Below are 16,527 nucleotides of genomic sequence, written 5' to 3' on the forward strand. Positions count from 1 at the left end.
TGCCTTGATTTGGTTGACGCCATGGCGTCCTGGTAGGTTTGAGTAATGTTGCATACTACTCTATAACAAGAGTCCACGCATGTTTGCAGTTTGTCCTCTGTATCCTCAGTCTCGAATTCCTGTAGGTAAGCTGGTCTCCTCTTGGTTCGCGTTGGGTTCCTTCTGATTACAGTCTCGGTGACTTTGCCCAGTTGTGTGCGTTCAGGTAAAGTCCCAGAAACTCCACTCTGAACACCCTGACCTGGTACATTTTCATCAACAACATTTTCTTCACTGTCATTGACCCTGGGATGTACATTCCTATCACCATATTCTATGTATGACTCAGGTGTTTGTGTTTCCTTTTCTTTGGCTGTCTTGGCTGTGAACTTCACCAACCTGTGCTTTTGGACCTTCTCTGTGTCTGAATAGTACACTAGATAAGCTGGGCTGTTTTTATCATAGCCAATGAAAACACCTTGCTCGCACCTAGAGTCTAGCTTCCCTTTCTCTTGCTTGTAAGCAAAACACATTGATCCAAATTCCTGCAGTTTGGATATGTTTGGTTTCTTGCCTGTGAACAGCTCATATGCCATTTTCTTTTTGCGCCTGCTGTAACACCTGTTCCTCACATAAGCTGCTGTCTGCATAGCGTAGTTCCACAGCTTATCTGGTAACTCGCTTTCTATCAGTAAGCATCTGCTCATATCATAGAGAGTTCGCCAACCTCTCTCTGCTGTGCCATTTTGGTGGGGTGAATAGGCTGCAGACGTCTCGTGTCTAATCCTACTCTTGGTTAACAGTGCCTCGAAGTCTCGGCTTGTAAACTCAGTGGCGTTATCCGAACAGATACACTTGACTTCTCTGTAAGGTGCTATGTCTGCTAAGAACCTTTCTGTGGCTTGCACTGTACCACTCTTGGACCTTAGAAAATACACCAACACGATACCTGAGTAGTTGTCTGTAAAAGACTGTGTGCATATCTGTACCCTCCTTCTATGCTCGGTGTTTGCATGGGACTGGCTAAGTCAGTGTGGACTAGTTCTTAGGGTTTCTTAGCCTTTCTGTCTGGTTCCCTATTTCTCGTCTGGGTGAATTTGCCCTGTGTACACACTTCACATAACTGATCTGGTCTGACTGCACTTCCTTTTATCTCCATGCCTTTCACTACACCTTGTAACTTTTGTACATCTTCATAGTTACGATGACCCAAATTCTCATGCCAAGTTTGCATATCGTGACACCCTTTACATTGGTCAACACTCTCCTCAACAGTTGGCAAGTAACACAAATTTCCACTCTCGTGGATGTCAAATCTGCTACCGTCCTTGGTAACCGTGCGACTGTCCCCTTTCTTGAAAGTGATTGTCACTCCTCCGTTTGTTGCTCTTGCCACCGAAAAGATGTCATGTGGGTATGAAGGCATGTACATTGTATCCCGTAGCTGTGCTCTGTGCTGTCGTCCAGCGCTGTCTAGTAGACATATCATCACCGTTCCTCTTCATTGTGCTATTCCACTGCACTTGGTCCCATCGGCTAACTCCACTGAATGGGTGTCAGGCTGGAAGGGGTTGTCGAAGCTTTTGAACTTTCCGATGTTATTCACGATGTGGGATGTTGCTCCTGCATCCACCACGACGCCTTTCATTTTCACGTTGTCTGGTGGTCTCTCGTTCTTTGTGTGCTTGGCCTTGAAGAGATGGTCTTGGTCGCTAGTATTTTGTTCCTCCGTGACTTTTCTGATACCATCTTGTTCCCCCTTTTTCTTGCACAGGGATTCTTGGTGTGTATTATTTTTGCGGTAACTGCACCACACTTTTCGAAAACATTTTCTTGCCTTGTGCCCTTTTATTCCACACTTGTAACACGTCACGTTGGCATCGTCATCTTTTCTGTTGCTAGCGTGCGTCTTGGTGGGGCCTCGGCCTTGCCTTGCACACGTCTTCATCACATTATCCGTAGATCTTGCCGTGTTAATTTTCTCTGCCTCTTCATAGACCCATAGTCTTCTTTTAAAGTCTTTGAACGTAACTTTATCTTCGTTTTGTGTTATGTGGACGGCTAGCGGCTTAAGAGTCTGGTAGCCTGCCTAGTATCATGACTACAATCAGTCCATCACTCGTGGTCCCGCCTGCATCTCTCAGAGCCGTAATGAGGTTCTCCGCCCTTGTTACATAGTCGGTAACACTCTCGTTATTCGCCATGCGTAGCTTGGTCAACAACGTGTATAGATTTATTATCCGCGGCTTGCTTTTTCCGGAATAATGTTCTTTCAGTATTATCAGAGCCTTCCTGCCATCATCAGCAGCTTCGTGTCTTATCAGCGATAGGCTTTTATCATCTATCAGTCTTATTAGCTCAGCATACAATCAGCATTCTTCCTCCTATCTTCAGCTAACTGTTCTTCGCTAGCGCCGGTGGGCTCGTGTACAATGGTCTCTTTTAGCTTCAGAGTAGGTAAGCAGTCTAAGAATCTTGTTTCCCAAAGTTCATACTTATCCTCGGAGCCGTCGAACAAAAGCTGCGGTGCCAAGACTCCTGTTGCTCCGCTTGCCATTTTGCTAACGCGCTAATTTTACCGTGGCCTACTAGCTTGCTATACTTTTTCTTTGCTAAGCTAGCTTGTTAGCTTCATTGGCTAACGCATAATACGTCGCGTAAAACTTCTTCCGATAATATAAACACAGGTTAAGAAATTCTGTGATATAAACGCTCACTTATCTCCACGCTGGTCCACTAGCCTGTAGAACTTCCGTGTAATACTTCGCGTTAAACTTCTTCCGGAATGCTAGCTTGTGTCCAACTCTGCCTGGGCCCATAACCTGTTGAGCTGGGGTGCGCAATCTTCTTGTTGCGTATGGAGGATAAGCAAAGCTTGACTGTTTACTCTTTAGCCTTTAATGTTATGCATATTTATTTAGGCAAATACAGCAGGTTTTAGCTCTCTACTACCGGCTCTTACAACACACACAACACACTTGTCGCACACTGAGAACGTGGCGACGTCACATCCGAATGGACCGTAATACAATGAGTAAGGGCGCCATCAATAACAACACAACAGTTTAAAAACCGCAACGGTCAAAATGACCGCCCACGGTCATTCTAGTAGTTTTTAAGTTCCGGATGTTGTTTGCGACTGTTTTGATATTTTCAGTTCTTGTTTTACATTTCAGGTTTTATAGGCCTTGTTACGTTTGTTAGATTAGCAATTGTGTTTTCTGGTTTGTTTTTGAGGTAATATTTTCACTTTTTCAATTTTGCTATTCCAAGTTCGCTATTCCAAGTTGTCTCTCTGAAGTTTAAATTGTTTAAAAATAGTATTATAGTTGTTAAAATTTTAATTTTGGTTGTCAGTTAGTTTCATAACAGATACTAACATGTGTAATGCATTAATATCTCAATTGGGTATTTATCTTGACAGTGTGGGAGTGCAGGAATGAGGAGACGGAGAGATCGAGTCGAGTCAATTCCGTTTACTCGCCACAAAACAACACCGACACAGCACAATCTCTCGTGGCAACAAGCTAACGGCTAGGCTGCAGAAAACATGGTTCCAATTCCTGGGAAAAGCAGCGCCTACGTCAGCACTCTGAACGTCTTCCTTAAAGGAGCAGCAGCCCCTGGTGAAGCGATCCTCAATTGTGTATCATCACAACAGAATATAAAGTTTAAAAGCCGGCGGTCATTTTAACCGCCCACGGTCGTTTCTCGTCGTCGATTATAATGGACACCTCGTCAGGCATTATCCCTTACTTAATCTACTTATCAATAATGTTTATTGTGAATTAATCTGACCTTAAACCGTGGATAGTCAGTGAAGTTTTCCTGGACAATATTGTGGGAGTGCAGGAATGAGGAGATGGCGAGATCGAGTCGAGTCAATTCCGTTTACTCGCCACACATAACAACACCGATACAGCACAATCTCTCGTGGCAACCAGCTAACCGCTCAGCTGCTGCAAACATGGCTCCCCGGAAACCCCAAGCAGTGCTTACGTCAGCACTCTAAAATGTCTGCCTTAAAGAAGCAGCAGCCCCTGGTGAAGCTACCCTCAAATGTGTATCACCACAGTATTAATTTTTCTTCATCTTCATTTCGTTTCACTTTCTCGCGTTCGCCCGGCAAATTGGCCAATCCCAGCGCTTGAGGGTGGGACGCATCTGTGCCCAGGGGCCCATTGATTGATAATCCCCCTATGACTGGGCCAAAAAGATTATTGAAAGCATTTCACTGGTAAAAATGGATTTCCTCTGTAAAAATAAGCTGTTGGCCAGTGTTGTTTACCTTCAAAACATAACCAGTAGGAAACTCCAATTAGTTAACTTCATTTGGACAACAATGAGTGAGTCTACAGTACTTGGTGGGACATGTAGCAGTGGTGGGTGAATAAAGCACTGCCTTGAGTAAACTACTCAGATTATATGGTACACTTTACCACTACACTGTACCAGTACACTTCTTCTCTACTCCTCAGGCATCCTCTCACTTTCCAAGATTGTGTTAAACAATCTAGTTAAAAAATCCACTGCCATCTCTCATAAACATCTCCATGCTGCCACAGGAATGTCATCTGGACCAACCACCTTTCTGCTTTTCATTCTCTTCATAGCTGCCCTCACTTTCTCCTTGCTAATCCACCATACTTCCTGATTCACTATCCCCACATCATCCAACCTTCTCTCTCTCATTTTCTTCATTCATTGGCCCCTCAAAGTACTCCTTCCACCTCCTCAACACACACCTCGCTTGTCAGCACATTTCCATCTCTATCCTTGATTGCCCTAACCTGCTGCACATCCTTCCCAGCTTGGTCCCTCTGTCTAGCCAATTGGTAAAGGTCCTTTTCTCCTTCTTTAGTCTCCAACCTCTTATGCAACTCGCCATATGCCTTTGTCTTCGCCACCTCTTTCTTCACCTTACACCACATCTCCTTGTACTCCTGTCTACTTTTCTTCATCTCTCTGACTATCCCACTTCTTCTTCGGCAGCCTCTTCCTCCATATACTTTCTTGTACGTCCTCATTCCACCACCAAATCTTCTTGTCTTCCTACCTCTGTGCGCATGAAAGACCAAGTACCTTCCTAGCTGTCTCCCTCACTTTCTGCAGTAGTTGCCCAGCCATCCGGCAACTCTTCACTACCACCCATTGCCTGTCTTAACTCCTACCTTAACGCCACACAACAGCCTTCCTTTTTCAACTTCCACTATCTGATCCTTGGCTCTGCCTTCACTTTTTCTCTTCTTGATACCCTAGTCCTCTTACAGACCACCATCCGATGCTGCCTAGCTACATTTTCCCCTGTCAACACCTTGCAGTGTGCAATCTCTTTCAGATTGCACCTCCTGCATAAGATATAGTCCGCCTGTGTGCACCTTCCTCCACTCTTATATGTCACTCTGTGTTCCTCCCTTTTCTTGAAATATATATTCACCACAGCCATTTCCATGATTTTGACAAAACCCACTACCATCTACCTTCCACATTTTGGCTGTTCTAATATTTACAATTAAATTAGCCTACCAGCATGTGTAGATACAAATTGGAAAATATTTGCCAATGTAGTTTAACGTAGCATTAATGTTGTTCATATGGCGTAAGTTAGAAACTTGGTTTTTGATTAATGTTTGTTACTTTAGTCCATAGTTGTGTCAGCAGAGGGTTGGCGCTGTGGGCGTGACATCTAGCAGACGGGGTGACCATTAGGCTATTAATTTTATAGATAATGAGACTGTGCCATTATCTTAAATTAAAATCAAACGTTTGCAACAAGACAAAATGACTTTATGTTTGATAAAAAGGCTAGCTTGAATTGCATCAATGAAGATCAGCTTTAGTGATAGAAGTGAGAGTTGGTCTATTCACATTATCCAAATGGTGACTTGAGAAAGTGAAGAAGGTACGTACAAGTCGGGGAGAGGCAAAATAAAACAACCCAGTGTTCTTTTGGAGATTATATCTGGTCAATGTATGCTGTAATCTGCACAAAGTTTAGCAAGCTCTATAGTGATCATGGGCACTGTCCAGCCAGTTACAAATGAGTTTTTACTGTTACCATGGTATAAGAAGCTATATCTGGCAAAATAATTTAACATCTATACATCCGTAACTGGCTGTCTTGTGGTCACATAACAAAATAAAACTGATTTGCAGGATCCATGTGGAGAGAGTGATTGGATGTCTATGCACCAAGTACACCATACTAAGTGAGACCATACCAGTGAGCATGGTGCTCCCATGTGAAGGCAAGGACATGATGTTCCCTGACAAGATTATGTCTGTGTGCTGTGCCGTGACTAATTTAAGCCCCACTGTTGTTGTGAAAATATCTAGTTAAACTGTATACTTTTAACATAAACCCCCTTGTGATATAGACTGCATTAACAGTGTTATTCATATGCTGCATACCACATATTACCATAATAAATGATGGAGCATTATTCCAATTCTGAATCTCTTTATTTCAGAATCAGAATACTTTATTTGTGTAACAATATTGATTAGTGCAACGCTGAAGTAAATATGTGTTATGTTCACAGTACCAATGTAGTGCAAATACAACAGGTAATAGAAGTGAAGTGGCAGTGTATCCTTCAAGTACAACTGAGATAAGAAAAGGCAAATATAAAAACATAAAGATAAAAACTTGACATAACTATTGGTCAGAAAAGTCCAGATAGTGACTGTATCGTCTGCTTATGTTTTCAACGGTTCAAGTAAAATACAAAAGGCAAATATAATACATGCATAAAGATAAAAACTGAACAGAAAAGCTATTGCACTGAAAAGCCCAAATAGCGACTGTGTCTTCTGCGCAACTTCTTCTGTACACCATGTCAATTAAGATAAAAAAAGGCAAAAAACCCCACAAAAAAAACAATGCAAATTAAAGACGAACTATTGAAAGAAAAGTTTCTGTGTCCAGCAATATATAAGGGAGATATAAATACAAAAACACGCTTGTGCTCCACTGTTTTGGTTCAGGTTAGGGCTAGCCAACATTAGTCCATATCCCTGACACTCTTCTCTCTCCTCTGATGCACTTATCGAGTGCCTTCTTCTTAGCTGCACCAGAGAAGTCGATCTTGTAGCCCACTACTGCTTGGACTATGTCCTCGCTAGTGTGCATCTTCCAGTAGGCTGGCCGCTGGAACATCAGTGACTGTCTTGGTCCCCCGTATCCGCGCTGCTACTTCAATTTTAAACAGAACACCAACATGTGTGCAGGACCCTGCAATGCCAGCCATGCACACTCCACTTGGCCACTGGAACTGAGGATCACCCATGGCTTGAGCAGAGGGTCATTGGGCGTTGAAAGCAAAACCCAAGACAACTGACAGTACTGAATAGTTTGGAATTCAGTTCCAAACTAATAAATTCAATTTTAAATTATGCTATTCCGTTTTTCCAATGCAAATATTCAAGTTAAACAATACAAATTCAAATTATGTTTCAATTTAATTTTTTAAATTCAAATTAAAATTGTGATTCAAATTCAGTTTTCTTTCCCCAAATTATTTCTGCCTATAATTTCTGCCCATAAATGTATCTCTCATGAGAGCAGTCATCATCGAAGATTAAAATAAAACAGTAATAACAGTTTCACAACACCGGTGTATCATTAAAAATCTGCCAACTTCGAAAAGTGTGGCCAATTTGGTTGCCCTGAGCAAACAGAGAGCGCCTCGACACTAGCGTTTCCCAGGGACGACCAGGGCGGTGGTCAACTCGTTTTCCGGACCTTAACCACTCCAAACCCATTGTTAAACCTAATCAGGGCGTAGGACTTGGGGTGCCCCCAAGTCCGCGCACGGCGTGTGTGTGTGTGTGGTATTGGGTCCGTGAGGGTGCAGTGAGTAAAATTGGACAGCAGGTGACGATGCTCGACAGCGTATCCAACTATAACAGACCCAGATGCGGACATACTCTTATTGTACTGTGTATTGCATGCACTAGGAATTTAGCTTGGCGTTGTTGGTACAGGGAATAAATTATTCTCTTTATGATATGATCTATATTATGATTTATAAAAAATAAACACGGCACGGTGGCGCAGTGGTTAGCGCTGTCGCTTCACAGCAAGAAGGTCCTAGATTCGAACCCCGGGGTTGTCCAAACTTGGGAGGGGGGGTCATTCCCAGGTCCTTTCTGTGTGGAGTTTGCATTTTCTCTCCGTGTCTGCGTGGGTTTTCTCCGGGGGCTCCGGTTTCCCCCACCATCAAAAAGACATGCATATTAGGGCTAATACTCCTTTCTGTGCCCCTGGCCTGGGTTGGACCGAGGCATGGCAAGACGAACTGGAGTTGGTCCCCGGGCGCTGCACGGCAGCTGCTGCCCACTGCTCCTAGCTACACAGCCAGGATGGGTTAAATGCAGAGGAAGAATTTCCCCACGGGGATCAATAAAGTAATAAATAAAATAAAATACAAAATAAATATTGGAAAAAAATAAAAACGGCAAAAGTAAGTCTCCGTGGGGGCCTGGGTCAGGGAACCTGTTAATTAGTCCAGGAGAGCAGGGGCAGGACTCATTTGCTTTTGTGTTCAGGAAAAAAGCACAAGTAAAAAAATAAAATAATGCAGGGACAGTTTCAGAAAACCGCGACTCGCAAACGAGAGAGAGAGAGAGATTTTACACAGCAGGCACGGCAACTAATGCAAGCTACACCTTCTGCACGGGGGGGGGGGGGCGCGCCTTCTGCCGTGCTCGTGCACCGCGCTGTCACACAGACTCCGATAGGAGGAGACGGGGCGCGCTCCCCGCCCGTCGACCGGACTCAACTGTCGGCAAACTCGCAGTCTATCCAGGTGACCGCTCAATATGGATGGAAGAGAATGAGAGTAGAGGATTTACTTTTTTTGCCAGCACAGCGCAAAGGAGAAGTCGCACCGAAAGGTAAGCCACGGTGGTGTGTGCCACGGCGAGCTAGCTAGCGTTTCGCATCCTTTCCTTGCCGTCGTCGGCTCTCGTATATAAGGAAACTAACTTGAACCGGTGGGTTGCCACAAAAGAAATGTTCTCCTCACCCCCCCCTCACACACACACACACGTCTCCGACTACTTCCTTTTGTTCTTTTTCCGAATAGCCTGATTCACAGCCGGAGTAAAACACTAAAAAGAAGCGTCGGATCCATCGCGGAACGTTGTCGACCGGTAGTGTCTAGCTCCGGTGTTCCGTCGATATGTGCGATCTATCGAGATGTGCTACTTAGCGGTTCTGCGCACGGTGAGGCGAGGTTGGGCTTAGATTGCTATCGATTCGCGCTACAGTAGCATTTTCCACAGGGCGGCATAAATCGTCAACGCTGGTTTATCAGTTCAGCCGTTGTTTACTCTGCCGTGCTTGGACGCACGGCGCCTCATAACTGAAAGGAAGGGAGAGTTACCGACTCTGCTTCAGCTACCTTGAAAGTGGAAACCCCCCCCAGAAAAGAAAAGAAAAGAAAAGAATCAACTGCTGTTAATGTCAGACACGAAAAGTGCTGATTTCGCCTCATCCTACTTGGGCTTTTTGTCTGTACAAATCTTCGATGGCTGGCTTTAATGAGCAAAGTATCTGTTGAGGGATGTCTCTTGAATTTATTGTCTATCATCGTACCCATTATTGTGTGTTGTGTGTTTTTTTTTTTATCCAAATGTCTCTTCATGGTTTTTGCAGCCGTTTAATTAAAGGGTCACTTGGGAAACAGCAATAATTTCCATTTCCCTTTCTTGCTTCTAGCGAACTGATTTTAATTCAACCAAAACTTTACCATTGTTCAACTGTCTATTTTGATTGGTCTGAAGTGTAACTTGTCAACGCCACAGTTCTCTGAATTAAATTCCACCATTCTCAACAGGAAGCAACCAATTTGTTTCGACTGTTTTGCAGGGCGTCATTGGGCAAATGCAGTTAATTTTGTTGGTACAACAAAGAGGCATTGTATTCTTAACGAGAGTTAGTAGATTCTTCACTACACCCTCTCCCCACCCCCACCCCCCCAAACACAAAACACACACACCACAGATGTTCCAGTGCTTAAAAGTAGGCCACTAACTGGTCGGCATGCCATTCCATGCATGGTCCCTTTTGGATGGTTAACTGGGCATCCCAATGGCTTACCTCATGGAGTGGGGGAGGTTGCCAGTCATGTCTGAGAGAGATTTAGAGATTGAGAGAGTTGGATCCAATAGGATCATACTTGCATTTCATATCTTCTGAGTCCCTTGTGTCCATTTTTGTGTTGTCATTTACCACCCCATGGTTTTATGGGGGGTAGGGTTGGATTGAGGGATTAAACTAATTTTTGGTCACAGATGTTTTGCAAATTCTTGAAAACAGGTGTGACGTGGGGCTTTCTAAATTGTTTTGATTTTGTGTTTACGAGTGTTTATAAGTAAAGGGAGGAAGTATTGACGTAAGTCATTTTGTTGATACGAATGTAATTCATGATCTGTACTGGACATCCTAGATGCTCCCAACCAAGAAGAATGTCATGACATCAATATGGAGATTTCCATTTTGATTCCAGACCCACCCCTCAGAAAACTTAAACCACTGTCCTACAGTTTCTTTATGACACTGTTTCTCCTTTAGTGCACAGATCTTGACCTTCAGTGACACTTGACCGTGCTCACTGCTTGAGGAGGAAGCCACACATCAGGAAATAATATGACTGCACTGTTGCCATGCTGTTAAGTGAACCAGACGAGTTTTTTTTGTTGCCTCCTTTCTCTCTCTCTCTCTCTCTCTGTCACCTACCTTGTCCTGCCTGGGGTGGTCTCCTTATCATTTTACGAGTTGCATTTCAAACTAGGGATCGTTTCACCCTATAGAAACTAGAAGAGTCCTTTATTACTCAACCTCCTCTCTCTAACCGGCTAATAACAGTGCAGGATCTCTTAAGGCAAAATTTATGAAATAAATGAAATCATCCTCCACATGGGATGCCTTGCCATAATAAGTAGAGGCACCATATTGATAAAAATTTGTCAGATGTGTGAGATATTTCCCTTATACACCCTCGCCAACTAAAATTAATTAGCTTATTTAAAGAGTAGGAGCATACTGTTTGGGGTTGTTACTGTTTGTTGCCTGCACTTTGTTCATTTTTTTCACCACCTAGCCAAAGTATGATCCTAATGTAGACATTCTGCATCCCCAGCCAAGAAAAAAAGCCAAATTAGTGATGTCTTGATGCATGCTCAATAATCCAGGAAAGGAAATCACAGAATGGTGAATCAATTCATCTGGACACAACATTTAGTGGGAGATTAATGGATTTTAGTGGGGTTCTCCCACTAGATGTTGTGTCCAGACAAAATAGTGATGTGTGTGACATGCTAGAGCCATTGAAAGTTGGACCCAGCTACAGTTTCACTTTCAGAAAGGGTCACAAACTAGACAGTTATTTGTGGAAAATGGACAGGGGTTTGAATGTGCCCATAAAAATGAGCTTACTACCATCCATAAACCTAACAAGGCACGAGCCACATGCACGGCAGAGCTTTGGAGTCCTTGTATTGTTTTCACACCTATGAGTGAAGGGGTCTGCCTATTTCTTGCTAGTCCTTTTTTAAATTTAGTCCATTTTTTTTCTTAATTTGGTTTGTTGTCCTCAACAGCATTGCGAAATGGTTAGTTGTGTCAGTGGGAGGGTTAGATAACCAATCTGTATTTGCCAAGTAGCTTGCTCCACTGAGGAGAAACATATCAGTTCACATTGTAGGTGACGATAAAGGCAATGCAACTACGGCATTCAGCTGTCACCGATTTTTGTTTTTTTTATTTGCAATTTACACAAATGTTCATCCAAAGCGACGTACATCTGAGAGTTAATACCACACAAGCAAGGATCTAGTCAGGAGGCAACAATGTAAGTGCCAAAAAACTAGGTTCAAGTCCGATGGGACATAGGTGTCAACAGGAAGTGCACAAAGGCAATGCATAGGGCACATAGAAGTGAATTTCTTGTTAATATTAATACCATCAGGAATTATTTATTCATTTATTTACCTACTTATTTACTCAGTGTGACAGAATTGAAAGTCACCGAGTCAGTTAATTTTAAGAGGAACACATTTTGAAATATTTCTGCTACAGGACAGTTAGATCTCAAGTTTAATTGGAGGCGAAATGGTGAATATATACTAGCATTAAGATATTTATTTAATTTTTGTGCACATTGGTAGTAACTAAAAGTCTTACTCTTTATTCCACTTTAAAATCGCTCAACAATGTGAGATAATTCAGCAGTGAAGGTATATGTAGGACATCTGCTTTTGACTAGCTTAGTGCACGTCTGTCAAAAGCCAGTTTAACATTTGCTTATGTTTAATTTGCCAGACTTGTCTATGAATTAGCGAACCCTATTTTCTGCACTCTGCTAATGCTGTAAATAGATTGTCAGCCAGACCCAAAACTGACCAGGCCATTGACTGAGGTCAAGGGAGATAGCTCATTGGAATAGAAGCCCAATAATGTGATTGTTTTGTTACAGCTACTCAGGCACAAGTCTAAATTAGGCTAACTTGGAATTTCCCTTCTACCATGTCTGTTCCTACTTTATATCCTTTCTAGATGCCTCTGCATGTTTGAGTTCCTTGCAGATACTTGATCATTGTTGTTAAATCATGGTGGAATTGCAGTCTTCCTGCAATTTAAGGTCTTGTTCCACTTATGTTTAGTAATAGTCTGTTACTGTACTTTTCAGCAAAAATAATGTTAGCATAATAACCAAATAAATAACCAGATAACCAAGTTGGTTGAGTGTAGATCAGTGGACCTAACAGACATTGCACTGAGCCTTTGACTTGTAGCCAGTTCACTTTGCTTCCGGTCATTTTTCCCTTGGCAACATGTGTTCTGTGCTTTTCCTTGATGGATTATTTAATGTCTTTAATGTCAGACCAGTGCTGTACTGTGTGGTGTGATGAGGGGATTGTAGTTGTATATAAACAGTAGATGTTATATCAGATGTTAGTTTTCTGTGGGTTAAAAACTGATGCCCTAAGTTGTTAGCTCTGGTATTGCTGTGGAGGATTGGTATTTTGGACACAGAGGCTTAAGAGGTTAGGATTGTTTTGAAAAATGGCAAGGTGAGAGATGGAATGGTACATATCAGCATGGTGATGGCCTCATCCCCTCAGCCATAACTTTGACCTCGTTATTGTGGACATCCCTAGTGTTTCTCCTCAACAGGTATTAACAACAGTTTGACCTTTCACTGCAACAAATGGTTACAGAACTTCCTTTGAAGTTTGAACCAACCGCACAAATCGTTTGAATTCTGTCTACTAGTTTTCCAGTGTCTTCATAATTAGATGCTTGTATTATGACTCCATCATCAGGGAGAGGGTCCACTCATGAGAACATAGCTTTCTCAATGGGGTCCTGTGGTTTAATGTTTATGAATACTTTTCCCCTGACATATCTGTCCTCCCAACAGCCACCCCTCCAAATCGAGCTGCCACTCTGGGAAAAAGGTCTCGCTCTGGCTGGCCCTAGGCTCCCTCCTCTAAGGCTTTGTGCTGTCATTGTTAAATTTAGATATTTTGTCTTCTCTAGGTAGTGGAAAAGAGAGGGCAGGGAGCTGGGTGCTGGCCTTAGGTTCTCAGGCTGGGTCAGTTTTACTTAGACGACATTTTATTCTTAAATTTTTCAGAAAGAGGAGGGGGAGGTGAGATGGTCTTGGACTGTGGGAGGATGAGGAGTGGGGGCAAGTCTTCGGGCTGCGTCCTCAGCCTTGGGAGAATGATAAGATACAGTGACCGTGGCAGTACACTGACGAGTAGCTCATAGGAGCCTATGAGCACGACAAGCTACCCCCCCCCCCCCCGACCACCACCAGCCGAGAGCCCAGTCTGTTTTTGGGATGTTTCACCTCGGGTCACAGAATATGTTTCAATGCTATCTTTTATTTGCAAATGCAAACACTATGGCCAAGACTAGAGAAACAGGGAAATGGAGGAAAGGGAGGGATAGATGGTTACAAAAGACAGAGAATCTCTCAAAAGGGAGACTCTGTGGCTGGTTTGTCAAAGTGACAGAGCCATGACATGTTTTCACAGTCAACCTTGTTTGATGGGAGGTTGCATACGTTGCATGTCTCCTAGTTTATATGGTTTAAGCAGTGACCTCAGCTTTGTCTAAAGTGGATTAAGTAAAATACTGTTGTCATTCTTTGTTCTCTTCACTCAGTGGCTGCTTAAGTAAGAACCCTCAGAGGAAGCACCAGGGCCAGAGTAAACAATTGGCCATTGTCAACACCTTGGCACCTGCTGAACACGTGTGGTAGAACTGGGCTTTGGCGATTGTCATTTTATGGTTTGAAAGGTACGGTGGAGACTACAATGTCTGGGCTTTGGTGCCTTGAGTCCAAGCATCAGTTAGTAAAGTGCAACACAATTTAAGATGCCAAACTGACAGAAGGTAAGACTTGGCCTCAAATTTTGATGCAAGTTTTTTCTAGTGTAGGAAGATTTATCTATACTACTCAGTCATAGTTGTCTACAGTTCATTCTTTGAAATTAATTGGTAGCTTATACCCGGGCCTTGCCAGAGCTTCCGTTATTTCTAGCCTATAGTGTTGAAGTTGAGCAGCTCCACTGTACATCTAGAGTCCCATCGGGGTTCCATACCTTCCCTTAAAGAATGGAATGACTGTTAAACATCTCTGTCCAGCCTTCCTGGATTTCCTGTGGGGTGACTTACAGTGACATCCCCATTCACCGGGAGCTACCCCTTTATAACATAACTTTGTTTTTAACTGCAAGACCACTGTTGTGTTGAGAGGAAATGAACAAAAGAGCTGTTGAGGTTGACTGAAGTTTGCGGCAGGAATAATATCCTCTTATCAAGACCTGAAACAGGAGCTGCAGTACCATGAGCAGAGAGGCCTGCCTGGCTGTCTATACAAAGAGGGCACAAGGAAACCTGGAATTCTAGTAAGAAATTCCACTTGTATAGTCACATCTACTCCAGGTTGTGGCCCCTGACCCTGCCTATAAACCGCTTACTGCCACCACAGAGTTTTTCTTTTGCTATCTGTCTCGCAATATAGTTTATTTAGTTTCTTTAATTTTCTTTGCCTCTTTTAGATAGGTGTGCTTGCCTGCACACGTGCACATGGTGTCTGACACCCATTAAAAGTTGGAGCTCTGTAGCCGTCTGGGACTTTGAGACTTTTTCATGTGGAAATTGGAGCCATGTGGTTGCTGTTAGGATCCTTCCTCCGCTGAACTGGAATGATATACTTGTTCAACTCAACCATCACCGCAGGCCTACACAGAACATCAAAACTTGTGTCATGGCAGGGATAGCAATAGAAATACACAGCAAAGCATTCCTTGAGATTCACCATCATAAGTTGTACTAATGACTAATAATTACTCAAATGATTTGCATTGTAAGAGATGTTACTGCCCCCCCCCTCCATTCCCATGCAAATAAATCAGAAGGTTGTGGGTGCTCGTACTCTTCTAGCATGGTGTCAGAATTAATGAATTTAAATCCAAGGATGTGGCATGTTATATTTTGGTGAAAAAGCAACTCATTATTTGCTCTGTTGCTGTATCTGCACCCAGGCAAGTTGATCTCACCATATGGAATCTGGTGGTACAGAATGCAGCGAGGTTTGGAGTGACACTTGTTCTCACATAACTTAATCATGTATGATATGTTTTTTTCCGTAGGATTAAACCAAGATTAGGATAAAACTCTTGATACAGCAGTGTATGCCAAATCAATCAAAACAGAACTTGATGTGGAGATGCAGTTGGTTGGACAGAGTATTGGATTGTGGTCCGTGTTAAGGTTAGCAGGGTTGAATAAGGTAAAGGATCAAATTTATCCAGCTGCAGAGCATGGTTGTCTTTTGGCTGACTACCCAGCGTTAACTAATCATTCAGTGGCATAAACAGAACTCAGCATCTGTCGGCTCTTCTCCTTGTCACGCCATCGACAGTCTGTGGAGAGTGTTTGTTTCAGTATATGTTTGTGTCATGTATGAAGGAACATTCCTCCGTAGAGATGATCAAATTCAGATTTCGGTGCTGGATTAATCGGTTCCTCTGGATTGGAGCTGAGTGTCCTTGGAAAGCCTCTGTCTTGGTTAGTTTTCCCTGGGTGAACAACACATTTTGTTGGATGACTTCAGATAAACTCTCTTGTCTATTTGAGACACACACACCAGAGGCCACAAACACACACAACATGACCCCCTTTCACATCCAGTGTAGCCTACATTCTGTCTTTATCTCTCCAGGGCTCCTGCTGCTTGTAGACCACTGCCTAATGCCTAATCACAGCCTTCATTCTTACTCTGCCTTTAACTAATCCCTTGTATTAAATCTGACAGCTACTCAGTTTTGATTAAAAAACAGGCCAGAGGAATCAAGGATGTGGAGAGTCTGACATTTGAATTATGCAAACAAACTTGGTTACAATCCGAAGGTTGTTTATTTGTTTTTTTTTCCAAACTTGCCTTTGATTAGGCTTTATGTGGTAATTGCAGTGGCATTTTCACCCCTCCAAATTTCAGATTTATTTAATTTGAACTCTTCTGC

The 16,527-nt window shown here is 42.9% G+C and overlaps 1 protein-coding gene across 1 annotated transcript in view; it reads left to right on the plus strand.

Annotated features, from left to right (window-relative positions):
• The first annotated feature begins 8,736 nt into the window (after nt 1-8,736).
• Nucleotides 8,737-16,527, plus strand: part of si:dkeyp-19e1.3 (TBC1 domain family member 10B) — a 34,655-nt gene continuing 26,864 nt past the window's right edge. The window contains exon 1 of the mRNA XM_056281852.1: nt 8,737-8,877. Within this exon, the coding sequence (XP_056137827.1) occupies nt 8,817-8,877 (61 nt within the window). The 5' untranslated portion in view covers nt 8,737-8,816. The remainder of the gene's footprint in view (nt 8,878-16,527) is intronic.

Source organism: Lampris incognitus, chromosome 6, assembly GCF_029633865.1.
Source record: "Lampris incognitus isolate fLamInc1 chromosome 6, fLamInc1.hap2, whole genome shotgun sequence".
Taxonomy (NCBI): Eukaryota; Metazoa; Chordata; class Actinopteri; order Lampriformes; family Lampridae; genus Lampris; species Lampris incognitus.